This window comes from Halichoerus grypus, chromosome 15 (genome assembly GCF_964656455.1).
Source record: "Halichoerus grypus chromosome 15, mHalGry1.hap1.1, whole genome shotgun sequence".
Classification (NCBI taxonomy): Eukaryota; Metazoa; Chordata; class Mammalia; order Carnivora; family Phocidae; genus Halichoerus; species Halichoerus grypus.
Genome location: NC_135726.1, coordinates 12,702,539 through 12,727,398, shown reverse-complemented (window position 1 = coordinate 12,727,398; position 24,860 = coordinate 12,702,539). Strand labels below are relative to the sequence as shown.

At 53.6% G+C, this 24,860-nt stretch overlaps 1 protein-coding gene and 1 non-coding gene across 12 annotated transcripts; both read right to left on the bottom strand.

Annotated features, from left to right (window-relative positions):
• Nucleotides 1-157: 157 nt before the first annotated feature.
• FCSK (fucose kinase) lies at nucleotides 158-19,969 on the bottom strand. Of its 11 annotated transcripts, XM_036088042.2 has the most exons (24): nucleotides 19,800-19,965; nucleotides 15,409-15,513; nucleotides 14,703-14,854; nucleotides 13,848-13,898; nucleotides 11,756-11,881; nucleotides 11,345-11,417; nucleotides 10,838-10,935; nucleotides 10,354-10,434; nucleotides 9,555-9,674; nucleotides 9,227-9,398; nucleotides 8,728-8,840; nucleotides 7,973-8,074; nucleotides 7,689-7,859; nucleotides 7,146-7,210; nucleotides 6,348-6,718; nucleotides 5,511-5,721; nucleotides 5,157-5,323; nucleotides 4,845-5,066; nucleotides 4,366-4,509; nucleotides 4,084-4,203; nucleotides 2,064-2,251; nucleotides 1,877-1,976; nucleotides 1,124-1,347; nucleotides 158-944 (listed from the first exon to the last, which is right to left on the bottom strand). In XM_036088042.2, the coding sequence occupies exons 2-24, from the start codon at nucleotides 15,488-15,490 to the stop codon at nucleotides 858-860; spliced, it is 3,240 nt and encodes a 1,079-aa protein (XP_035943935.2). In that variant the 5' UTR covers nucleotides 15,491-15,513; nucleotides 19,800-19,965; the 3' UTR covers nucleotides 158-857. The 11 variants fall into 11 exon arrangements, 10 of the variants coding, with proteins under 10 accessions (XP_035943935.2, XP_077918918.1, XP_077918915.1 ...); XM_078062792.1 differs by lacking the exon at nucleotides 1,124-1,347 and having other exon boundaries at nucleotides 19,800-19,968; XM_078062789.1 differs by having other exon boundaries at nucleotides 158-1,347; nucleotides 5,511-5,715; nucleotides 19,800-19,968.
• On the bottom strand, nucleotides 15,058-15,164 carry LOC118533077 (U6 spliceosomal RNA). The gene has a single exon (XR_004916045.1). It is a non-coding gene; the product is annotated as a U6 spliceosomal RNA (small nuclear RNA).
• Nucleotides 19,970-24,860: the final 4,891 nt, after the last annotated feature.

Genomic DNA, 24,860 nt, shown 5'->3' with positions numbered 1-24,860 from the left:
AAGCATGCACCTCAACCTCATCTAATCCTGGATCCTCATCCCCCTCTCGGGCCCTTAGCACCAGAAGCTGGATCATCCCAGGGGGAGTTTCCCACAGTGCCAAGGCAAGTAGGGATTACTCCTGGCAAGAACAAAAAAGAACTTTATGAAAACAACCTGGAAGGGCAGAGCACATTTATTCCAAGAAGGTTGCAATCCTGAGAATCAATTGCCCATTGGCAGCGGGTCATGTGGCATAGTCTGTAGTGTTAACGGTTAAGGCCTCTATTAGCAGTCACTGCTCTAAGACCACATTGGCTCATGGCCACAAACAAGAGTAGGGACCCACACCCCTGTTCCCCCTCCCCCATCAAGTCAGCCTAGGAACGAGTGTTGAACAGGAAGTCTCTTCTCAGGCAAAAGCCCGACCTCTAAGGAAGGCCACAGGAAATGCCTCAAAGAGCCTCTTCAGGGTTGGCCTTACCAAGGGACCCCAGCCATCTGCTAAAGCTGGTCATCCTTTTTCCAGGCCCTCATGGAGAGTAAGGAGGCCAAGGCCCAAGGCGGGCCAGAGATCTGTAAAGGCCACATGGGACACTCAGCTTAGGACTCGCCTGTGTCCAGATGGAGCAGAGGCTAGGCCTAGACCACAGTCAACCAGGAGGTCACAGTCCTATTCCCCAGGCACCATCTGTTTCACCAAGCTTCAGAAAGGGCTGGGCCCAAGCTCACGTTGGCTGGCTTCCTTTGGGAGCAGGTTCACAAAGGGGTGGGTAGAGAGTAGAAGGCTGACACTCCCATGGGGGAAGGAAAGGTGGGACTGCTGTAGCTCCAGGTTTTCTCCTCTTACAGAAGGACAAGCCTTCTGGGAAGGAGCATCAGGTTGAGGTCTCACCCCCTAGCAGCTGCAGGCTCAGGCCCTGAGTGTCCACTTCTACCAGGTGGACACTGTAGTTCCCGAGGCCCTAGGAGCAAAGAACAGGAAGTGTTTAGAGGACAGGAGGCTCTGGGCAAGTCTCAGGCCACAAACCTCATGCTGCAAGGTGGTCAGGGGGACTTGCAGCTGTAGCCCCTGGTTAGTGGTGGGCCACAGTGAGGGCTCCTGTCCCCCACCAATTACCACACCCCCAACACCATCAGGTACCTCAGTCTTGGACAGGACAGCCTCCAGAGCCTCTTTTTGCCGCGGCTCCTTGGTCAACAGATAGAGAAAACCCCCTCCACCTGCCCCTGCCAGGCTCTGGCCATGCACGTGGGGGGCCAGGACATCCATCATACGCCGCACAGCCAGGGGCTCACAGCCTGGAGCCATGAGCTTCTTTTGCTCCCAGTAGGAGGTCAGGCACTGGCCCAGCAGAGGCAGGCTTCCTGGAGAGGGCGCAGAAGGGAGCGGCCTGCCTGAACCAGGATATTCCTTCAACACCCACGTGTAGACCACATGAGGTGCCAAGAGACACTACTTAACCAGTGTCATGGTTAAAAACCTAGGTCCAGTGCTGGCTGGAAACAGTAGTGCTGAAGCCCGACACACAGGGCTGTTTGAAGACTGAAGTGCAAAGAGCAGCTGCATGGGGCCCAATACAGTGTTCAGTCAACTGTGGCCGCACACATGGAAGCCTGATCCACTGACGCTGGAGCTCAGCAACGGGGCTGAGCCTCCTCCCCAGGCTGCTGCCTGCTCAGTGGGGCTGGAGGCCTTCCTCATGGTGCAAGTGTTACCCTAAGATATAGCTCCCACCTAAGTGTAAGACCCTGCAGAGGACAGACAGTAGGTTTCTGTCTCCAGGGGCCTCATACATGGGGCCTGAGGCAAGCCTGCAAAGGGTCCTGGCCTCAGACCCACAGGCAACAAGGTACTCGCTCCTGATGCCCTGAGACCCAGCAAGAAGCACCTCACCTTGGCGGAAGGCTTCAGCACATTCCTCGGTGTGCTGCACCAGGCTGTGGGCGTTCTGCACGACGGCAGGCAGCCGGGCATACCAGCTCCTCAGCACGTCCTGCAGATGGGGCGGGAGGGAGGCAGTAAGGATCTGGGCCCAGCTGAGCCATCTGCCTGCCTCCCTCGTCCCGGGGCCAGGGCTCACCTGCAGCAGATTCCGTGCCAGCCGGGTCTTGCCAGTGTACACGAGGAGCAGGTGGTCACTGAGCTTCTGGACAAAGCCCTCAGGCACAGTGATCTCCTCCACCTCCACCTTCAGTGGCAGCTGAGCCCGGGAGCGCCCCACCTTGATGCCAGGCATAAGGCCACCCACTTGGTCCTGCCAGCCACCTCCTGCAAGCCCAGGGTCCCATCACTTTTGGAGCCTATCTGGCTCAACTTCTGGCTCCCAGCCCCAGCTCCCAGCCCTGCACCCCTGGCAGGAACCAGTGTGGGAAGACAGCTTCCCCCAACTCAGGCTGGGCCAGGTGAGCTATGCAACTTCTGCCCCCAGACCTGGGAACAGGACAAGCCCAGCAAGGGGAAAGGGGTTCACTCTGGAGCCAAGCTTGGAACTCACAAGGCCTGAGTTGCAGACCTAACTGTAAATGGAATTGGGGTAAAACACATCAAAGGGTAAGCCCTAACGGTAAACTTCTCCCCTCCAGGAGAGATGACATAGGACTTTCCCTGCAGCCTAACAGGCCCCTGCACCCTGTCTTTTCTAATAAAGGGTGTTGATGTTAGAAATCAGCTTTTCAGCATCTCTCATTGAACTTGAAAGAGCTTGTTCACATCTTACTTTAGCAATGAACAGTATGGATCTCTTCCTCTTGCAGCTATATAAAAGTGACACTATTTAGGGGCACCTGGGTGGCTCAGTCGTTGGGCGTCTGCCTTCGGCTCGGGTCATGATCTCGGGGTCCTGGGATCGAGCCCCACATCAGGCTCCTCGCTCAGCAGGGAGCTTGCTTCTCCCTCTCCCACTCCCCCTGCTTGTGTTCCCTCTCTCGCTGTGTCTCTCTGTCAAATAAATAAATAAAATCTTTAAAAAAAAAAAAAGCGACACTATTTGAGATAATTCTGAGATAGGCCTTCCATATCTGGGGAAGGGCCTGCAAGAACTGAAGTACAAAATGCCAATGACAGGAAGCATCTGGAACTTTACAGCCAAGACAAGGCGGTTGGCTTCGGGCCCCGAATGTCAAGAACTCTACCAGCAGCCCCTCCTTCAGAGCACTCAGCACAGCTTGTAATTATACGTTCATTTCAGCGGTTATTGATTAAGGTCTGTCTCCAATAGACCATAGGACTTCTGAGGGAAAGGACCCCGTTTTTGCTCATTTGCTCATTTTATCCCCAAGGCCCGACACAGAGTGGATACTTAATAAATCGTTGTCAATTGACCAAATGAAGGATTTGAATGGTACACCTCAGAAGGAAAGTGAAAAGCCCCCTCCCCCTCCTTGCTAGTGACTACCCATTCCGGGGTGTGAATCACGGCAATGAAAGGAGGAGGTGGGGCTACAAAGTGGCCGGAGGAGATGCCATAGTCAGGCATCTATCTGTCTTTGCAGCAGCTTCCTCCCCAGCATCATGCATGTGAGGCCCTGCATCCTGAGGTGACCAGAGCTCCATAGGATCTGGGGTCAGACAAACCTCCAGCTGCGCTCCCTTGTGGATTCCAAGGGGCCACAGTGGTGTGGAGGAGGAGCTAGTAACATTCCATTATGATCAGAGCCATGTACTGGGCCCTCTGCACATCCCCCATATAGTAGTGAGGGGCACAAATGACCACAGCCCAAGGGAGGGGCAAGTGGCCAGAAGGCAAGCTAAAAGTTCTATTCTCTATTCCAAACCCACCTCTGCCCAGCCCCACCCTGAGGGACAGCCCTATGTGGGGAGAGAATCATGGGGAATAGCACCTGGTATAACGGGTACCTAATAGGACACATGAAAACTGCAGCACAGAATCTGGCACTTAGTAGGTGCTCCTAAAACATTAGGCCCTTGGAGGTTGAAACATTTCAAGTTGAAAACCAAGCAGAAAGGGTCAGAGTGGTAAGGACACTGTAACCACTTTAAGGAGTAGTACAGTTATGTGGCCGTCTGCAAGTCCAGGGAGCCCCTGCAGAGCCTCGGGGAAATGCCCACGACCTCCCGCCTGCCCCAGGGCAGTCCCATACCTGTGGTGAGCACCTGTTCCAGGTGCAGCACTGCATGGATCAGGGCCTCGGTGCCCACCGCCCGGCCCGCGGCCCTCTGCACGGCAGCCAGGGCTGCGCCTGCCAGGATGCTGCTCGTGCCTGCAGGGTGCAGAGGAAGGAGCCAGCCATGAAACAGCTCTGCCCAGCCCAGTCCTGCCCCACCCACTCCCTCTGCTGGGCAGAGGCTCGGGGGGGGATCAGAGGTGAGGCCGGAGGTTGGGGATGCAGTTGGTGGGCAGCAGGGAGACAGGACCGGCTCACCAAGACCAGAACCATGGGGCAGCTCCGACCAGGTGTGCAGCTCGAAGCCTCCCCCGAAGGCATGCAGCAGCTGCTCTCGCAGCGAAAGCTTGGAGCCGACATGCACGATCCCCGCACAGATGAAGGTTGCCTTCAGCAGAGCCCCTGTGGAGGGACCAGCAAGGAATTTGGTCTCCAAGGGCAGAATCCGATACCCCAAGCCACCCCCACTACTGCCCAGCCCAGCATGAGGCTCCCCGGGGAACAAAAGCCCAACAGTATTGTAGGCCCCATCTCTAAACCATGAAAGGGCCTCTGGTCTCCCAGCAGAGGCAAATGTGCCAGCCCTACCTCCTGGGCCTATATGCACCTAGGCAGGATGCAGACCGGCTCACCCTCAGGCCAGGCCTCTGTGGCCTGCAGGGTCTCCAAGGTTCTGCCCCCATCCCTCAGCTGGACACGAGTGCCATCCCCACCTGGAGATGTCAAAGTGCCCTGACCTGGGGCATGGGGCTGGCAGTAATCCCGCAGGTCATCCAGGCTCCAGCACACTATCTTCAGGGCCATCTTGTCCTGCCGAGGCCCCACTGCCAGCCACAGCTCGGGCTCTGGGATGCGGCGTGCCCTGGCCCCGATGGGCCGGCGGCCATCCACTCGCACGGCCAGACCCAGCACTGCCCCACCGAGCTCATAGGCAAGGGGTGGCGTGTCACTCCAGCCACCTTCAGCAATTGGATAAGACCAAGTGGGTCACAAGGGCTGCCAGCCCAGCTCTGGGGTGGCCACCCTCACCCCCACCCCCAAAGGCTCACCTGAGAAATCCACCCGAGCCGGGCACTCAGCCACCACCCACTGTCCAGGAGCTGGCTGCTCTGCTGGCTCCGTGGACACAAACTGCCGGGCTGACATCACAGCTTGGCGGATGAGAATCTGCCCGGCTCCCTCGTAGTGGCGGGCAGCTCGCACTAGCAAGGCTGGCCTGCCAAGAGGGAAGGGAGAGATGGTGGCATGGAGCCCCAAGCTGGGGGTGAACTGCCTGTGCTTGGGGACCTGACTGCCCTGGGTAACCCTACCCTGGGTAGGAGGACGCCCCTACCTCTCCGTGGGCTTCTACCTCCAAGGATGGCCAAGGACCTCGCAAAGGCTTTGACATCATTAGCACCCACCTGCTCAGCCACTTGTCCCGCTCCTGGGCAAGCGCATGCACACCCCCCGCCAGGTCTCCACACTCCAGGTACGAGAAGGGCCGCATCCACCCAGGGTTGGCAGCTGGCCCGCTCCGTAAGCCTCCTCGGCCCTCTGCCATGCAGCACAGGACATCGGCCACACAGGCCAGAGCCCGGGCTGCCACACCAGGGTCTCCCGCACCAGCTGCAACTGAGAGACCAGGAGTCAGTGTGGTGGGGGAAGGGGCCTGCCCCCAATGCCCTCTGCCCCAGAATACTACTTGGCAATCCCCAAACAAGAGGTCCCTCACACCTCTTCACTTTTGCCCAGGATGTGTCCTTGCCCATGAATGTTCCCCGCTTCTCTGCCCGGAAGAGTTCTTCTCATCAGCCCCATCCCAGATGTGCCTCTTCACCCCTCACCCGGGATATCCACAGTAGTTACGAGCTCAGGCTCCAGGGTCCAACCACCTGGGTTTTAGTCTCAGCCCCACCACCAACCAGCTTAAATGGGGATAATGAGGTGCTGCCCATGAGGCTAAGGCTGAGCCCCTACCCAGTGCGCCTGGGCCTCAAGATGGAGCCAACGACCTCCCAACCCACTGCAAAACATGCAGGGTCTGCCGATGCTCACAGGACCCCGAGGCTCAGCCCCAGGCCCCAGCCTCTCACCAAACTCCCCACTGACAGGGATGAAACTTCCCGCAAAGTTACAAGTACACTTCACTGCATCCCTCCCCTGCTTTAAAGTCTCCTGGCTCCCTAGTGCCCTCAGACTGATGACTCAGAGGGCAGGGAGGGCAGGTGACGGTGGGACTGGCTCTCCAGCACACTCACCGTGGTCCAGCGTGGCCAGCAGGGGCCCAGGACAGCCCTCTCGGACAGCAGCACGGATCAGCGGGCGCAGGCTGAGGTCCTGCCGGGCCTCCAGCACATGCCTCACCTTCCGCAGGGCCTGGCGGAAGAACAGGTCCCGGCGGGAGGCCAGCGTGGCAGCCCGGTCCAGGCACGGCTGCAGCTGCTCCCAGGACAGACGCCAACAGGTCCGCCAGGCCCTTAGGGCCTTGCCCCCATCCTCCTGGGGGTCCAGCATCCACAGCAAGTCCTGGGGCCCCAAGGCCCTCAAGGGGTGGAGCATGGGAAAGAGGCGGGCACTAAGAAGGCAACGCTCTGCAGGGGTGGTGTCTGGATCCCACAGATCCCAGTCTCTGATGTGGGGAAAAGGCACATTAGCCGGCGGGGGGGGGGGGGGGGGGGACGGGGCAACAAGGGCTCCTGCCTGGTCACCAAGCCCTGACTGCCTGTCAGCTGGGAGCTGGCTCATTCATGGGGACAGGACAAACTCCTCCAGAGGCAGCCCAAGCAGACAACTCAGGGAGGGAGGCCCAGCTGCCTTGCCTCCTTTCCCAGACCACTGAACCAAATCCCAAAGCCTGAGCAGAGCCAGGAATTTGGAGTTGCCCGGGAAGATGCTGGGGCAAATCAGGCTGCCCAAAACTACTCCAGGCCCCCAGGATGGTTGGGGGGGCCGGGTGCTGCCCTCAGGAGCAGGAGCAACGGCAGGGGTGAGCCGCAGAGAAGCAGCCCCCCTGGCCACCTAGGCCTATGGAGGCCCATCGGGGTCATCCACCTTACCGAACACCTGTCTTCTGAAAGAATTCACTCCAGGACATGTTGAGGTATGTTCCTGTCCCCTGCCTCTGGGGGAAGAGGAGGAGGCAGTCAGGGCCTCCGGGGCCACAGGAAGGGGTAAGGGACCCTAAGGCCAGAGAGGACAGGAAGAGACACGGGCACATACACAAGCAAGTTCTATAACACCGCACCAAGCCCCGGAGCCTCAGTGCTCCTGCCCAGGTGCCGGGAACTCGCAGCGGAACCCTGCTTCTAGGCCCATCCCACCGTAACTGGCTCTGCAGTCCAAGGCAGGTCACCACCCTCTCTGAACCTCAGTGTCTGGCCTACAACATGGGCATAAAAATCCCCAGCCAGCCCGCCACACAGAGCGGACAAGGAGGGAGAGAAAGGCCTGCTGAGACTACTAGCCACACCCTCCTCACCCCCCCTCCCCCCCCCCCCGTCCCTCAGAGAGACTCGCAGTGGTGTAGGCACTAGGCTGGGACCCTCGGGGCTCCCCAAAGCCTTAAGATGGGCGGTGAGGAAGGAGGGGTGGACACCTGCCTCCCAGCTGTCCAGACGGCCAAAGAGGGTGAAGACACGGCCGGGAGCACCGTGTAGCTGCACGTGGTGTCCCTGCAGGACGAGGTCATGCAGCTCCAAGCCACGCAGGGCCTTGCACTGCGCCGTGTCCAGGCCACTCACGAGGCAGCCAGGGCCGATGTGAATGGGGCCCTGGAAGAAGAAAAGGCAGGCATCCTAGCACGGCCCTTAGTGCCCCCCCCAGCGCACCCAGGACCCTGGCCCCTGGAGGCCTGCCCTCCCTCTGCCCTGCTCTCTGGCCTCACCTGCAGGTGGCAGTGCTGCAAGACGCTCCCAGCACCCAGCTGGACAGGGCCCTCCAGCAGGCAGCTGACCACAGAGCTCCCGGCGCCCAGGAGCTCCAGCTCCTGCGAAGCCAGGGGGGAGGTCGCGAGGGCCCCGGGCCCGGGGCTGCCCAATCCCCCTCCGCGTCCAAGGCCCCCGCCAGAATTCCTGCCGCTCCCCGAGCCTGACGGCCAGCCAGCCCCCTCTGCCCCGGCCCCAGCCGCAGACCAGCTCCCCTCCCACCTTGCTCACGCTGCTCCCCCAGTGGCACGCTCTGCCTGCGTTCTCCCCAGGGCAAATCTGCACTCAGTGACGGAGGCCCCCGCCCCAGATGACAGCTCTCCCGGGAATCCCCACCCCTGCCACCCTGAGAGCCACCTATGAACTCTCCCTGCCCGCTTCCTCAGCCCATGGCACTGACCCTGGCCCATCACCTCAAATGTGCCTGTCTCCCCAAGCAGAGCCCGCAGAGAGCGGCTTCTCTAGTCTCTCAGTCAGGCAGACCCGGATGGAGAATCCCGACTTGGCCACCTATTGGCTCTGTGGCTTGAAGCAAGCTACTTAACCTCTCTGAGCCTCCAGGGCCTCACGTGAACAATGAGAACAATCACGCCTACACGCGTAGGTGCTCTGTTCCAAGCACAGGCTATCCCTTCCCTTTCCGGGAGCCCCCAGCCCACCTGTCCGCAGGCACCCCCAGGCACTTCCGCCGGCCCTCCCTCCAGGCAGGCCTTACCTCCACCTGGGAGTGCACTACCCGGGCCCTGGGAGCCCCTGGGAACGTGAGGCTGCACAGGAAGTCACTGGCCGAGCTGGTCATGTAGCTGTAGCTGCCGTCGGGGACACAAGCTGTAAAGATACAAGGACTGACCCCAACCCCGTGCCTGCTACAGCTCCGATGTCTCCCACCGGAAGACACTCTTAATGAGGCCCTGGGAAGGCAGGCACGCCCATGAGCCCACTGTGCCCATGGGGAAGTTGAGATCCAGGGAGGCTCAGCCACCTGTCCAAGTCACACAGCTAGAAAGTAGAAAGACTGGGACTGGAGCCCAGGAATGAGACAAAGGAAGAAGGGAAGAGAGTTATGGGTTCTGGACTAGGAGAGGGGTCATGGTCTGGCATGCACTAGGCCTGCCTGGTCCAGGAGCCAGGGGGCCAGGCAGGCAGCAGCCTCATCCTAGGGGTCCTCACTCCTGTGGTCTCCCCACCCCAGAGAGCCAAGCGGCAGTACCCACCCATGGTGAGGGGCTGATCGCGAAGCTCCCTCCACAGCTCAGCCCGGGCAGCCTGCAGATAACCCGCGACGTCCGAGTCACCTTGCCCCATCTCCGGGGGCCGCCCCACCAGGAAGTTCTCCCTGTTCACATTCCGGGCCATGCAGAGCAGGATGTCGAAAAAGAGAGACAGCTGGGGCAGGGGTAGGAAGCACAGCTATTGGGAAGGTTCCTAGGTTGAGCTGGGGCAGTCCCATTCCCAGACACTGGCCCAAGGCCACCCAACCAGGCTGCCGGTGTCAGGGCCTCTATCCAAGGCCTGGGGACCCCAGCCCACGCCCCCGGTCACCTGGACTGGCCGGGCTCCAGAGTCCAAGCCCATGTAGGTGCAGGCATCCAAGGGCGGGCTCACATGGGTGGCCAGGAGGTGCTCGGCAGTCTCCACAGAGAAGAAGGTGACCCCGGAGACCTGGAGAGGTCAGGGTCAGGTCGGGGGGTGGGGATGCTGGGGCCAGGCTTGGGCCTGAGTTGGGAAGGGCATGGGAAGGCCCATGCAGATGGGCCAGGCAAGGTTGGCTGCCATACCAGGCAGGGTACTTTGTCTCTGGACCACTCCAGCACCCAAGCTCCAGGCTTATTGGGAGTGGCTCCCACTCAGGGACACTCAACGGGGACGTTCTGACACCCCCCTCAATTTTCAGGCCTTCCTGAACTAGAGATAGAGAACAAAAAATAGTTCCCTGTCTTCCTCAAGGTCCAGTCCCAAACCCTTACCCAACAGTCCTATCCTTGTCTTTCGTTCTAGAAGGATCCCCCAAGTTGGATTCTAGACTTCCTTCCAGTTCTAGAAGGATCCCCCAAGTCAGATTCTAGACTTCCTCCCAACCGCATTCCCCAAATTCCCCACATTCTGGTTCTAGCCTTTCTGGTTTGGGACAAGACCCTGAATCCCAAGGCCACACCTTCTTCAGCTTCTAGCTCTACCGACTCCCCTGAATGCCAGTTCTAGACCTTACTCGGCTTCTGGTTCTAGGCCACCCCAGAATCTTCTGGAAGGAGTGGAGCTCTGCCCTGAGCAGGAAGGCAAACCCTCCCCTCCTCATCCCAGAAGGCCTCCAAAGCCCCCAGCGTGGGTCTGGCAGCTGTACCAGCGGCACCCGCCCATCCGGCCTGGCACACCGTTGTATCTCTGCCTCCGTGCCCTGGTAGTAAATGTCCAAAACGAAGCCCTATGTGGAGCGGGGAGAAAACAGAGTTAGGGAAAGGAGCAAGAGAGGATCAGCCAGGAGGGAAGGGCAAGGTGTTCTCCAAATGAACAGCTAGGATGAAGTCTGGCAGGTCCCAGCGTGCTCGCAGGGACACGAGCGCCGGAGACTCCCACCCCCCGACGGCAGAGGGCAGGCTTTGAATGTCTTCACAGCCCTGAGCACAAGCACAGAACCTAGCACGCGGCCAGTGGCCAGTGCGTGATTCGTGTTTGGCAAAAGACTAAGTGAGCAAAAGGGCTGTTTGCAGGGGAACTGCTCCAAATCCACACCATGCCAGAAAGTCCAGGATGAGAGGCTTCCCCAAGCATAGGACCAGGAGGCCAACCCAGTTCGGCTGCCCACACCACTGTCCCAGGGGCACTACCTGGGAGTCAGTAAGGTAAACACCATGGTTCCGGGCATAGGCCGTGCTCCCTGGAAGGGCAATCACTCTGGCTCCCCGGAAGTTGTCCCAGCTGATCCCTGTGAGTCAGGCAGTTAGGAGGTTCCCTGAGGGCCCCAACCCAAGGCAGGGGGCCCCAGCCAGGAGGAGGCAAGAGCTCAGGGCAGGGACATCCAGACACCTCTAAAGGGAATATGGTTTCCAAAGCCAAATGGACATTCCTCTGGGAGAATGACAACACCTGCCCTCCCAAAATTCTTCCACAGAGCCCTGCAGGGCCGAAGGGACAGGGCAGGGTGTCTCCATTCTCTAGCCAGGCAGACAGAAGCCCGATGGGGGAAGGGAAGCCCGGCCTCTGGGTCTGGGCTTCATGCTCCACATCCTACAGTTTCCCTTCTGAACAGGGCAGCAAGCCAGTCCCAGAGACCAAGTGAAGAAAGGTTTCTGGCTGTGGCTCGGGTAGGCAGTCCCAAGCCTTCTCAGGCTCACCTGGGTTCGGAGGAACAGATAGCAGCATGTCGGTGCTGCAAACCCACACACCTGGTGGGGAGCCTGGGCCCAGCTGTGGAGGAGAGAGAGCCTGTAGCCGGTGGCCTGGCCCGGCCCTCCCTCTGCTCCCACACAACGCAGTCGTGGCCTGTCCAGGAGGACTGGCTGCTGCGGTAACGGGGCCTCCCCTGACCTGTGGTGCTGAGGCTGGTCCTTCCCTCTACTTTGAGGGCCACACCTCTCCACCGGCATGGCCCAGACTAACTTCCTGAAGCCCTAACTCTGGGCACCCCCGAAGCCGTTCTTCCTGGCATCCCCTGTCTGCACCAGCGCGGACTGCAGAGCCCGCCGTGCAGAGGGAGAGCTCTGTCTCTCTCTGGGAGGAGGCCCCATGGTCACCACCAGCCTTACCCGATGGCTCATGATGTCCAGCAAGCAGTCCAGGTTGCAGACCACGGCCTCCACCGGAGCCTGGGGGTTCTCCACGGGGAGGCAGGTGAAGGCCCGGCCACAGTCATCAAAAGGGAAATCTCGGCCCTAGGGAGGGAGCGGGGACAGGAGAAAGAACCCTCAGGGCAGAGAGCCTTGGGACACCCTATCAGCGGCACAAGGCTGGAAGCCATCAAGCTAGAAGACTCTTAAAACGTGTTTTCTCAGGCTCCTGGCTGGCTCAGTCAGTGGAGCATTTGACTCTTGATCAGGATTGTGAGTTCAAGCCACACACTGGGTGTAGAGATTACTTAAAATCTTTTTTTTTTTTTAAGATTTTATTTATTTATTTGACAGAGAGAGACACAGTGAGAGAGGGAACACAAGCAGAGGGAGTGGGAGAGGGAGAAGCACGCTTCCCACTGAGCAGGGAGCCCGATGCGGGGCTCGATCCCAGGACCCTGGGATCATGACCTGAGCTAAAGGCTGACGCCTAACGACTGAGCCACCCAGGCGCCCCCTTTTTTTTTCTTAAGATTTTATTTATTTATTTGAGAGAGAGAGAGCACAAGTAGGCAGAGCGGCAGGCAGAGGGAGAGGGAGAAGCAGGCTCTCTGCAGAGCAGGGAGCCCGATGTGGGGCTCGATCCCAGGGCCCTGGGACTATGACCTGAACCGAAGGCAGCTGCCCAACCAACTGAGCCACCCAGGCGCCCTGAGATTACTTAAAATCTTAAAGTAAGTGTGTTTTCTTGTTTTTTTTTTAATTAATTAATTTTTTTATTTGAGAGAGAGAGCACAAGCAGGGGGAGCAGCAGAGGGAGAGGGAGAAGCAGGCTCCCCCCTGAGCAGGGATCATGACCTGAGGGGAAGGCAGATGCTTAACTGACTGAGCCACCCAGGCGCCCCATCGGAGTTTTTTCTTACAATGTTTTCAATTACATGATTATGGTGAAAAATTAGAAAATGCAGATCTGCAAAAAGAAAACAATTCCTCAGGGATAATAGCCATTGCCATCATTTTGAGCTGTATCGTTTCAGATTTTTAATTTTTTAATGAGATTATGAGAGGGTGGAGACAACAGAACTTAACACACACACACACACACACAACTACAATAAAACTAGGGGAAAAGATTGGGAATTATATCAATGTCAATACCCTAGCTGTGGTTATACTACAGTTCTCCAAAATATTACCACTGGGGGAATCTGGGCAAAGTTCGCAGTGGCTTCTCTCTGTATTATTTCTTGCATGTGGATCTATACTCATCTTAACCAAAATTTCAATTACAAAGGGCACCTGGCTGGCTCAGTTGGTAGAGCGTGCGACTCTTGATCTCTGGATTGTAAATTAGAGCCCCAGGTTGGGTGAAGAGATTACTTTTTTAAAAATCTAAACAAGGAGTGCGCCTGGGTGGCTCAGTTGGTTGAACGTCTGCCTTCGGCTCAGGTCATGATCCCAGGGTCCTGGGATCGAGCCCCGCATCGAGCCCCGCATCGGGCTCCCTGCTCAGCGGGGAGCCTGCTTCTCCCTCTCCCTCTGTCTGCCGCTGCCCCTTCTCGTGTTCTCTCTCTGTCTCTGTCAAATAAATAAATAAAATCTTTTTTTAAAAAAAAGCTGAGATCATTTTATATAAACTTGTGTGGCTGGCTCTTCCCAGTAAACAATGAAAACACATTCCCTGAATGCTCAGAGTGAGCCAGGCCAGGCCCCGGTTTGGTATTTACGTGGATCATTCAACACTTCCACATGAAGTAGAAATTGTTGCCATCCTCATTTTACAGCTGAGGAAACTAAGGCCTAGAAAGAAAGGGTCAAGTGACTTGTCCAAGGTCACAGAGCTGTTAAGTCTCTTTCCAGGCCAATGCATACAGTTAGCTGGACTTTTAAATCATTGTCTAAAGTTTTGCTGCTTATATTCAGCCTGTTTCCTACTTCTGGACACTTGGATCAATTCTGATTCTGATTCTTCTGGATTGCACAATAAGCACCTTGCACAAACACAAAGATAGAACACCTATCTAACCCCAAGGATTGATGGTTCCAGCCTTCAGCATGGCCCTCTACTAACCATGTGCAGGATGAGGATCCGGGCCGAGTGCAGGACATCAGATGTCACCACCTGTCAAATGTGGAAGAGCCCTGTGGACAGAAGCCTGGGCAGATGGCACCCAAGGATGTTCTCCTCTTGTCCAGGGAGAGACCCCAACACAAATCCACTCAGGTACGAAAGGAAGAAAAGACAGTCAGGACCAATGGCCGTAGGCAGGCAAGGGGCAGCCCTGGCCCCTCCTGGATAAGGGAGCCTAGTGGCCCTCCACCTGGACCACCTCTCCGCCCCTATATTTTAGGGGAAGCTATAGGCAAGAATGTGGGGCTAGCTGGGTGACTTCACGGTAAGTCAGCCCCACAGAAACTACAGAGTGGTGGCCTCCCCTTCCAGTGCCACCTCCGTCCCTGCGACCACCCTCACTCCCTATGCCAGGGAGCCATGAGGGCAAGGTGACCGAGTGAAGAGGCTGGGGGGGGGCGTGGCCCCAGTGGGAACACTGACCCCTGTGCGATGCACCAAGCGGGCAGCTCTATCCCAGTTCCAGCAAACAGTTGCCATGGGGGAAGGAGAGGCCAGGAGAGCAAGATGGAAGTTTTCAAGAGAAGCCAGAAAGCCTAATTTGGAGATCCTGGCGCCGATGTTCTAAAACCACTAGAAAGTCTGGCCCTGACTTCTGCCCCGCCTACCCCACCCCCACCCCGCCACCCTGATGAGTCTGCCCAATCTACAGGTACAGAAATTAATACCAGATGTTGAACTGGCCAGGCGACGGAACCCCAAAAGAACTGGTGACTTGGAGACAATCTGCTGGAAGCCCCCATCGCTGTTCTGACCAGGACGTGTGCTGGAGGAGGGCGCTCCGGGAGCACTCACCGTGAAGCCTGCCCGGGCACTCAGGTGTTCGGCAGCCACCAGCAGGGCATTGAGGGTGGCTCCCCCGCTGCCCACACGCGTCTCAGGGTCCTCCACAGCCAGTAACAGCGTCCCGGGCGGGATCTGCTCCCGCTTCTGGCGCACCTCCAGCTCTGGGGTCAGAACATAAGCTGGGACTGGCGCCCAGCCTCCCCACCCTGGTCCAAAGCATCTAGAGCAAATCTACTGAGAGTCCCTATTTTCCCTTCTTTGACTCAGGAGCTTCTTTTTCATTGAGGTATAATTACCTATAACATTCTATTTGTTTCAGCTGTACAATGTCATGATTCAATATTTGTAAAAAAAAAAAAAACAAAAAAAACCGGAATGCTTCACAAATTTGCATGCCATCCCCGCAGAGAAGCCATGCTAACCTTCTCTGTGTGGTTCTAGTTTCAGCATTTGAGCTGCCAAAGCAAACACTTAGTAGCTTTTCATGGAATCGCTTGTTAGATCTTCACCCAACTCTATGAGGTAAGTACAACCAGTCTCATTTAACAGATGAAAAAAACTGAGTCTCAATTAAATGACATGAGGTGTCTTGGGGTCACAAGGCCAGAAAGAAGCAGAATCTGGGCTTGAACCCAGGTCTTCCTGGCTCGTGGGGCTGTAAGGTTATGATGGGGAATCTACGTCAGAGGCAAAGTGGGAAGGGAGGGTCCCTTACCTCTCTGGAAGACGTGGACACTATCCTTGTACTGGCATGTCAGGATGATGACTGTCCAGTCGACCCCCTTGGGCTGCTCCATTCTGGCCAAAGTTGAGGGGCTCCCTGAGGCAGAGATAAAGGTGTGCGTGAACTTTTGAAAAAAATTATCTTACCCTAAAATTGATTCCTTCTGGTACACAGTTCTATTAATTTTAACACATGTATAGGGGCACCTGGGTGGCTTGGTCAGTTAAGTGTCCAACTCTTGATTTCGGCTCAGGTCATGATCTCAGGGTCGTGAGATGGAGCCCCTGCTTAAGATTCTCTCTCTCTTTCTCCCTCTGCCCCTCCTCCTCCCTCTCTAAAAAAAACTCAGAAGACAAAAAAAAAAAAAACAACCAAAAAACCAAAAACAAAAAAACCCAAAACCCACATGTAGAGATTCTTGTGTCTACCACCACTTTCCGTGCCCAAAACAACTTCAGCATGCTATCCCTTTGGGCACACCATCCCTCACCATCCATCCCTCACCCCTGACAACCACACTGTTCTCCGTAGCTATAGGTGGGCTGCAATCTTTTGAGATTGGCTTCTTTCACTCAACATAATGCCTTTGAGACTCATCCAAGTTGTGCATATCAGTAGTTCTCTCTCTCTATTCGCCAAGCAGTATCCCATTGCATGGACTGGCATCCATGGTCTGTTTCTCCATCCACCCATCAAAAGACATCTGGGCAGTTTCCAGGTTTGGGGAATCATGACTAGAGCTGCTACAAACATTTGCGTGCAGGCTTAGTGTGAACATAAGACTTCATCTCTGCCAGTGTATACCCAGGTATGGGATCATTAGGTTATATGTAAGTGTATCTTTGACTTTCTCAATCTGGATGCATGTGATTTCCTCAGGAGAGGAAGTGAGGGGAGCAAGGTGGGGTTGACAGCGGGTCCCACCTTAAAGCAAAGGGCTGCCCCTCCTCATTCAGTTACTGGCTGTGAGCTAGGGGGGTGGGAGGGAGGGAGGTTCTAATCCTGAAGCCAAGGGCAATTCCCTGGAGAAGGGAGCAGCTGTGGGAGGGGTGCACCACCTGTTCAAAAGGATAAGGCAGGGTGCCAACAGTGCCCACTACAGGGACCTCAGAGGGGATCTCCCCTCCCAGAAGCTCCAAGCCAGAAGGGGGCTGCAACCCACCTGACAGCCATCTTCCTCTAGGGCACTCTGAGCAAGTGAGGGGAAAGTGGGCCAAAGCTATGGCTTTGCCCTCTCCTATCCCCCTCAACATTCACCTCCTACCAGATGGGAAATCAATCTGACTCCAGAGCCCCCAAGACCATCTGTGGACAAGTCCTCAAAAGTACCCTGGCATCCACCTCTGGCCGGGGTCCGGCTGCTGTCCTACAAAGCAGCCCACCCCCACCTCTTCTTCTCTCTGACTTCCAAAGCTCAGCATGGGGAGGGATGATGGGGTGCCCAGAGTGTGTGTCCAGTAGTTAGCCCACGCTCCAACTAAGAGCCAGCAGCAACAGCATCTCTCACACCAGACTCTGATGCCATCAAGCCTATGGTTAGGGCTGACAGTCACCACCACCTAGCAACACCCACACTCCCACCAGCTTTCAGGGAGAGCCTCCACCACTAACAGAAATTGCTCTGTTCCCTGCTAAGCCCAGGAGGGAAATCTGAGCTAGAGATCTTGGCCAGCCACCTGAGGAAAAAGGTATTCCCCAGGATGTCCATCTGGACTTTCCAGTAAAGGAGCCTTGTGGGATTCCAGCTTGGCCACAAACTCACTGTGATCTCCGGCACCCTAACACTCTCAGGCCTCCTGTGGCAGAGAGTATAACTGACAAATGCCCCCAGCTTATTCACATGGAGGCCACGCTTCCCACCAACTGTTCCCAACCAATCAATGACTCCATGTGCAGCAGGGACATGAACACAGACCCATTCCTGCAAGATGGGGATCCTCTGACAGGCAAGCTTGGCTCCTGGAGTTCCCATCAACCCAAGAGAAATTTGTCTCAGAACTGCAAGGCAGTCAAACATCCTTCCTACCCTCCCTCCCTCCCTCCCTCCCTCCCTCCCTCCCTTTCCTTCTGGTGCTCCTTCATAGGCAGCAGCCTGATAGCTCTCCCTGTCTCTGCTAGCTCCCTCCCCTTTTCCCCCCTTCCCCAATAAATCTCTTGCAAGTTTAGTCCCATCTTGGTCTCTGCTTCTCCAAGGACCTGAACCAAAATGGGGAGTATAATATCATCCCTCTCTTGGCACCTTCAAAGGAAAAAAAAAAAATCACTGTAAGAACCTTTAACTTCATGTCAGGGAAGTACTATCTTTATCCTCAAAGATTAAGAAACTGAGGCACAGAGAGATTAAGTAACTTGCCCAAGGTCACACAGTGAGCAAGAAGCACCACCAAATTTGAACCAGACACTTTTCTCCAGAGTCCATTCTCTTAACCACTACACTGAACCTACTTTGTAGGAACAAGGAAAGAACAAAAGGAGTAAATATATGGAAAGTGCTCAGTGTATATTAGCCATTATGATAAAGCCTAAACAAATACAAGATGATAATGAAATGAGGATAATGTTAATGATAACAGCCGCAGGGACTGAGCTCACCACTCTGGCCCACCATTAAGACATTATGATTTTTCGTCCTCACAACATCCCTGCAGGGTTAAGTATTATTATTTCCACTTTAAAGAAGCTAATGGATGCTGCAGCCATGACTGGGAGCTGGGTCACTCCAATTCTTATTCAGGTGATGGTGGTAATGATATTTGATCCCAAGCAAAGGTGCTGAAAGGGAGCAAGGAAAAAATGTCCCAAGGAGGGTCCAATGACCCAGGAAATCTGAGCCCAGTCTTGATCTCAGCATAGTGACTGGGAGACATGGACAGGTGACAGATCATGACCAGAGGGAGGAGGGCAGGCCTATCTGGACTGCACCCTACTAGAGACTTAGGGCAGAAAAGCAGTCCCAGGCTGAGAATCAGCCCTCAGGGCTCTGTTCCCATCTCTGCCTCCCTATGTGTGGTTTTGAACGGGTTACCTAACTTCTGCAAGCCAAAGACACCAACCTCTCAGGACTGTTGCCAGTATTAAATAAAATGGAAACGATGTGGCATACAGCGGGCGCTCAATGAGTGGTAGTTCTCTCCAACAGGGAAAGGGAACAGGAGAGTTTAACTTGACCCTGAAGCCAGTGGGAGTAAAGGCTCTGAAATATTCTCCAGGTCAAAGATGCCCCCAAAGATGAAAAAATCAGGGAAGGTCTAGGGAAATCAAGCCAGGCGAAGGAGTATGACTTGCCAGATCAGCCAAAAGGGTATTTTATGATAACATAAAAGGTGGAACGATACTGGTGGTTAAAGCTCAGGGAGTGCTTTCTTCAGGACCGACACCAATGGCAGTGCAGAATCAGCTCACATGACTCACGCAATAGTCCTTTGAATTGGATCTTATCACACACATGATATAGATAAGGAAACTAGCTGAAAGAGACGAAAGAGTCTGCTCAAAGTCGTACACAGATGTACAGGCAGGCCAGGTGTGTCCAACACCAAAGTTCATGTTCTTCATCACCCTGTCGGAACAAGACAGCTCTCCTGCAGTCTATGCCCTGTCATACCTGACATTTACAGAAAACTTAGAAAAGAATACAGAGCTCTATTCCAATATTCTGCCCACTTTCAATAACACTTCATCTACTGAGGCCACGTTTAATGTCCTCGGCCAATTTTCCCCATCCCAAAATTGGATAGGGAACGGCAGCCAGGGACAGAATAAAATAATAAAACCTCTTCATATATGCTTTTTGAAGAGCGATGGGGGCAGGGATTTTGCATTTTAGAACTTTAAAGGTACAAAAAAAAAACAAAACCAGGCTCATGAAGGGATCTGATTTGCCTTCTGGATAATAAAAAGACAGAAGTTGACTGGCAGTAAAATCACTTTGTAAATTATACAAACGCCCTGTAATCGAGATTTGTGCATAATGATGAGCCCAGATGGGGTAAACTAAGGCAGGAGACAGGGCCTCAAAGCAAAGTCAGCAGTGCTGGCATCCAGAGCCCCACCTGCCTCAGGGCTGAAGGGCCTCTGGGGCCCATATCCACCCCCACTCCCCCGCCCCCCCCGCGTCCCAGGCGTCCCCAAGTGCCTGGCACTGGCCAGGTCCCGGAGCTCCCACTGAAAAGACCCAGACCAAAGGGTAGCAGGACCTGCAAACTCCCCCTACAAGCAGTGGACGCCCAGGGGCGCCGGCAGAGTTCTCGAACACTCTTCCCTATCGGGAACCGGGAGGAAGCCACTGGCCCAGCTCGGTCCTGCGGGTCCCAGTGCCTGGGCCGAAAAACAGTGGGAGGGACTAAGGTGCGCGAAGCAGGGACCCGCACGGACCGACGTACCTGCCTCAGCTGGGCTTTCGGCGCCGCCGGCTTTTTAACGCGGGACTGCTTGCCCCTTCGCGGCGCACCCTGGGAAATGTAGTTTCACCCCTCCGTCCGTCCTGGCTTGTCCTCCCCAAAAAACTAACTCCGAGCTCTTTATTGCACGGGTACGCAGATCTGGTGAGGGCAGCGCTTTCCTAAAGGGCATGTGAGTTCAGATGGAGAAAGGAAGTGAGAATAGAAGGGGGCTCCGTTGCCCAGCAAAACTACAACTCCCAGAGGAACGAATGCGTCTTAGAGACGCAAGCTCGTTTTCTGGGACTCGAGGTTTCTCGTTTGCGGTTCTGTTTAGCTCCCTAGCTTGGACCTGGGGCAGCTGCTTTTCTCGGAAGAAAATAAAATCCATTGGGGGGTGGGGGGATAGATAACAACAGCTGTTGCCCGAGCCTAAGCGGCTACTGTTGGATTGACAGTTGGCTAGTGCTTTCGCGGGTTTCATTACATGGGTCCTTCCGGAAGAAACTTTCCAACTTTGCAGTAGGAAGAGGATCTGCGGAGCTTTTGGAAAAGTTGTGAATGGCAGCATTGTTTGTAATAGCGAAAAATTGGAAACACCTTTTCTCTAGGGTACATCCATGCCATGGAATACTATGCAGCAGTTAGAAACAAGGAAGTAAAACTGTGTGTACAATAGGGAACAGTGCTCAAGATATTTTGTTAAGGGGAAAAAAGTTGTAGAACCGTATATACAGGAAGCCACTCATGTCAAAAATAATGTATATGGACACGTAGTATTGTAAAAGTATGGAGACTGCTAGGGATGGGGATGGGCAAGGAGAACTTGAGTTTCATCGCTATTGTTTGAATTTTTCTTACAAATATGTATTTTCTGAATCTACTGTGGTCAGTAGGGAGCCTGAGAGGCCTTGGCATCAATCTCAAAGAAGATGAGGGACCCTGCTCAAACTCCGTGTAACATTAGCCAGTCACTTGGTTACTCTGTATCTCCTTGTCACCGCCTGTAAAACAGGTTAATAATAGTATCATAGCCTGAGATTGTTGTGAGGATAACTTCTTGACGCCATGGTAAATGCTCAAAAAGTATTAACCATTAATAGGATTATTTTTATTGTTGTCCTCCTCCTATTGCCTCATTAAAGCAGGGTCTTTGGTTTGTCCATGATTGTATCCTCAGTCCCCAAAACAGTGCCTAGGACATTGTAGGTGCTTAAAACAATTTGTCAAATGAATGAATAACCAACAATTCCCTAGTCAGCCCCCAACTACCCCACCTCCTCCCCCCAATCTCTCTCCTTCCCTTGGTCTTCTCCCCCTGGAGTCATTACCCCTCTTCACTTGGCCCAGGTCTGACCCTCCCACTTCAGTGCCTGCTCTTTCCTCTGTGAACCCAAGAAGCCTCCAGGGAAGTGATGAGCTGTCTCCCCCTGCTGCTGTTCTCAGCAGTGCAGCTCCCCGCTCTGCAGTAGAGTGGAAGGCAGGGATGCCTATAACTGCAGCTCTGGCAGAGGCTCAAGGAAAACCGTGGAGCTCAGAGGCAAAGGGGTTCACCCCACTTCCTAGGATAGGCATACTGAGGTGGGGAGCTCCACAGTCACTCTAGAATTCCTTGGTCTGAATAGCAAAGATATCTGCAAATGCCCCCTCCAGCCAGTGGACGCCCAGGGGCGTTGGCAGAGTTCTCCGACACTCTTCCCTATCGGAAACCTGGAGGCCACTGGCCCAGCTCAGTCCTGCCGAGATCCTGTTAAAAAGAACATTTTTAATAAGGCGAAGCCCTCAGGACAATCTGTCAGCAATATACATAACAACATGTAGCTCTCTGCTCTGTATATAGTCCCACTGTCTGGGGTAGATAGACCCATAAAAATAAAAGTTCTGATGCTATAATCTAGGATAGAGTACGGTGGTTAAATACAAGGGTGTGAAATCAGACAAATGCTCCTTAATTTCCACTACTTTCTTACTGTGTGAGCAAGACACTCAATCTCTCTGAGCCTCATTTTCTTCATCTGTAAGAATACAAGAGTATTTGCCTAATCAGTTTGTTGGGAGGATTATGTGCTAATGCACACAAAAGGGTTAGCACAGTGCCTGGCCAGATTAGACATCCAACTTCCTTGAATGCTGCCAGAGTGTGAGGGCCCAGGTCCGGCTTCTTGGAGGAGGTGCAATCTGGAAGGCCCAAGATGAAATTTATGCCTGCCGCTGGTAGCAGGCAATAGCTCTGGGAGCCAGGACTACCCACAGGGATAGCTTAGGTTGGGGTCCCTAGATGCAGAGCCTGAGACAGGGATTCTTGTGCAAATGATTTATTAGGGCAGTGAGGGAAGCAGGATAGGGCAGGGGAAGAAACCAAGCAAAGATGTCCAGACTCGGTCTGATCCTACAGTGAGCTCCGAGGCATAAAATGCAACACAAGGTTTATCTCTCTCAGAAGCAAGGGGGCTGGGCTTTGTACCCCACATCACTCATTCACAGGCTGTGGGCCACTGGGAGGTGGGGAAAGGAGGAGCATAATTTCCCAGGTATGTCTGGATGAAACAGCTCATGTGGACTGACGACAATTCTCCGGAGAAGGGTGAAACTGTGAGTCATTAGCTGCCAACACAACAACTGAGAAAAGTGGAGAATGGGTGCACCATTGCTGTAAAAGCGTATAACCCACAGCATTTACTACAGGAACAGTAGAGGAGACGTGGGAACTAACTGGTTGAGGAAAATGGAGAGAAGATATTAAACTCTTCTGCTGGGTCTTCCAAGGAGAAAACAAAAAAGCTGTTATGGTTGTTAAAAATTATTTTGGGGGGGGCGCCTGGGTGGGTCAGTTGGTTAAATGTCTGCCTTCAGCTCAGGTCATGATCTCTGGGTCCTGGGATTGAGCCCCACGTTGGGCTTCCTGCTCAGTGGGGAGTCTGCTTCTCCCTCTCCCTCTGCCCCTCCTCCCTGATCGTGCACTCTCTCTCTCTCTTTCTCAAATATATAAATAAAAGTTATTTTTTAGATTTATTTATTTATTTGAGAGAGTATGCACACAAGCAGGGGGAGGGGCAGAGGGAAAGAGAGAATCTCAAGCAGACTCCCCACTCAGCGTGAGCCCAGCAGAGGGGCTCAGTCTCACAACCCTGAGATCATGACCTGAGCCAAAATCAAGAGTCCAACGCTTAACCAACTGAGCCACCCAGGCACCCCGAGTGTTTTAATTTTTAAAACGTCCAACTCTTGATCTCAGCTCAGGTCTCCATCTCATGGTCTTGAGTTCAAGCCCTGCATCAGGCTCCATGCAGGGTGTGGAACCTACTTTAAAAAATAATAATAATAAAAGGAAAAAAATAAATAAAAATTAAAACACAGACTTGATAGAATAAACAACGAACCCTTTCTGGAGAGATTTTAAGCGTACTTCATCGTTAAGTGGACCCTCTTCCCCAAAGCCTGACCATTGCCATTCACAAATATCTTGTGCAGTATTTTCCAAAGAGCGCTTCTGTAAGATGTTAACAAGTGTTGCTGCAGACGGGCTATAGAACCATTAAACAAAGGTAGACAGGCTTATTTTCTTCTCACAAATTTAAGAAACCAATATACTGGATAAACAAAGTATAGTATTTCTATGCAATGGAGTGGTATTCAGTCATAAAAGAATGAAATACGGACACATGCAATAACATGGGTGAGCCTTGAAAACATTATGCTAAGTGAAAGAAGTCAGACATGAATGACCATATTTTCTATGATTCCATTTATATGAAATATTTAGAATAGTGAATCCATAGAGACAGAACACAGTGGTTTCCAGGGGCTAGGGGGAGGGAGCGTGAGGCATGGTTGCTTAATGGATACAGGATTTTCTTTTGGGATAAAGAAAATGTTTTGGAACCAGATAGAAGTATTGGTTACAGGGGCACCTGGGTGGCTCAGTTGGTTAAGCAGCTGCCTTCGGCTCTGGTCATGATCCCAGGGTCCTGGGATCAAGCCCCGCATCGGGCTCCCTGCTCGCCGGGGAGCCTGCTTCTCCCTCTCCTCCGCCTGCCTCTCTGCCTACTTGTTCTCTCTCTCTCTCTGTCAAATAAATAAATAAATAAAAAATCTTTAAAAAAAAAAAAAGAAGTATTGGTTACAAAGTATTGTGAATGTACTAAATACACTGAATTGCATGCTATAAAGTGGTTAATTTCTGGGTGCCCCCTCCAAAAAAAATTAAAATCAAAATAACAAAATGGTTAATTTTATGTTCTGTGATTTTCACCTCAATTTAAAAAACAACAACAAGCTCAGTTGCTAATGGGGTGTCACCACTCTCAGGCCTTCTTGGTGGACAAAGGTAGGGAAAAAATACCTATATGCATGGAGAACTTTACACTAACGTATAAAGCATTTCACACACAGGTTAGGGAATCTTTTTGTACAGGAGCATCTCACAGGACCTGCACACCTTTGAGAAGGCTGATCCAGTGCATGGAACATTGGTAGGAAATGGTTCCCTTGAAATGAGTCCCCCAGGGCACTAAGGATGGGGCACAAATGGAAGGATGACTTCTATTTTAGTCAGCATCTTTCTTCTGCTGTTTTGTATGGCTTTTGAGAAACTGCTTCTCTGATCTGTGCCTCAATTTACCCACAAGAACAATGGTCTCCATTGATATAACTGAAAGGACCATAAAAAAAAACACCTTGATATTTTGGTAGTGCCTGGCTGGTTCACTCAGTAGATTGTGTGACTCTTGGTCTTGGGGTTGTGAGTCTGAGCCCCACGTCGGTTGTGGAGATTAAAATAAAGTCTTAAAAAAAAAAAAACCTTGATATTTTTAATGATGTGTGCAAGAGTGCTTTGCTAGATCTCAATCTCTTAGAAGGTAGGGTCCAATTTTTCAATTTCAGAGTGCCCTCCACTGTGTTTTGCACATAAACAACAGGTAGTACATATTATATATGAATGACCTTGGATGAGCCACATAACCTCCTTGAGCTGCCTGCCAATTCAGTTCTGCCAGAGACTAAGAAATAATTTCATTAATTTAATCAATATTTCTTGAAGGTCTGTTTGGACCTACAAAAGCC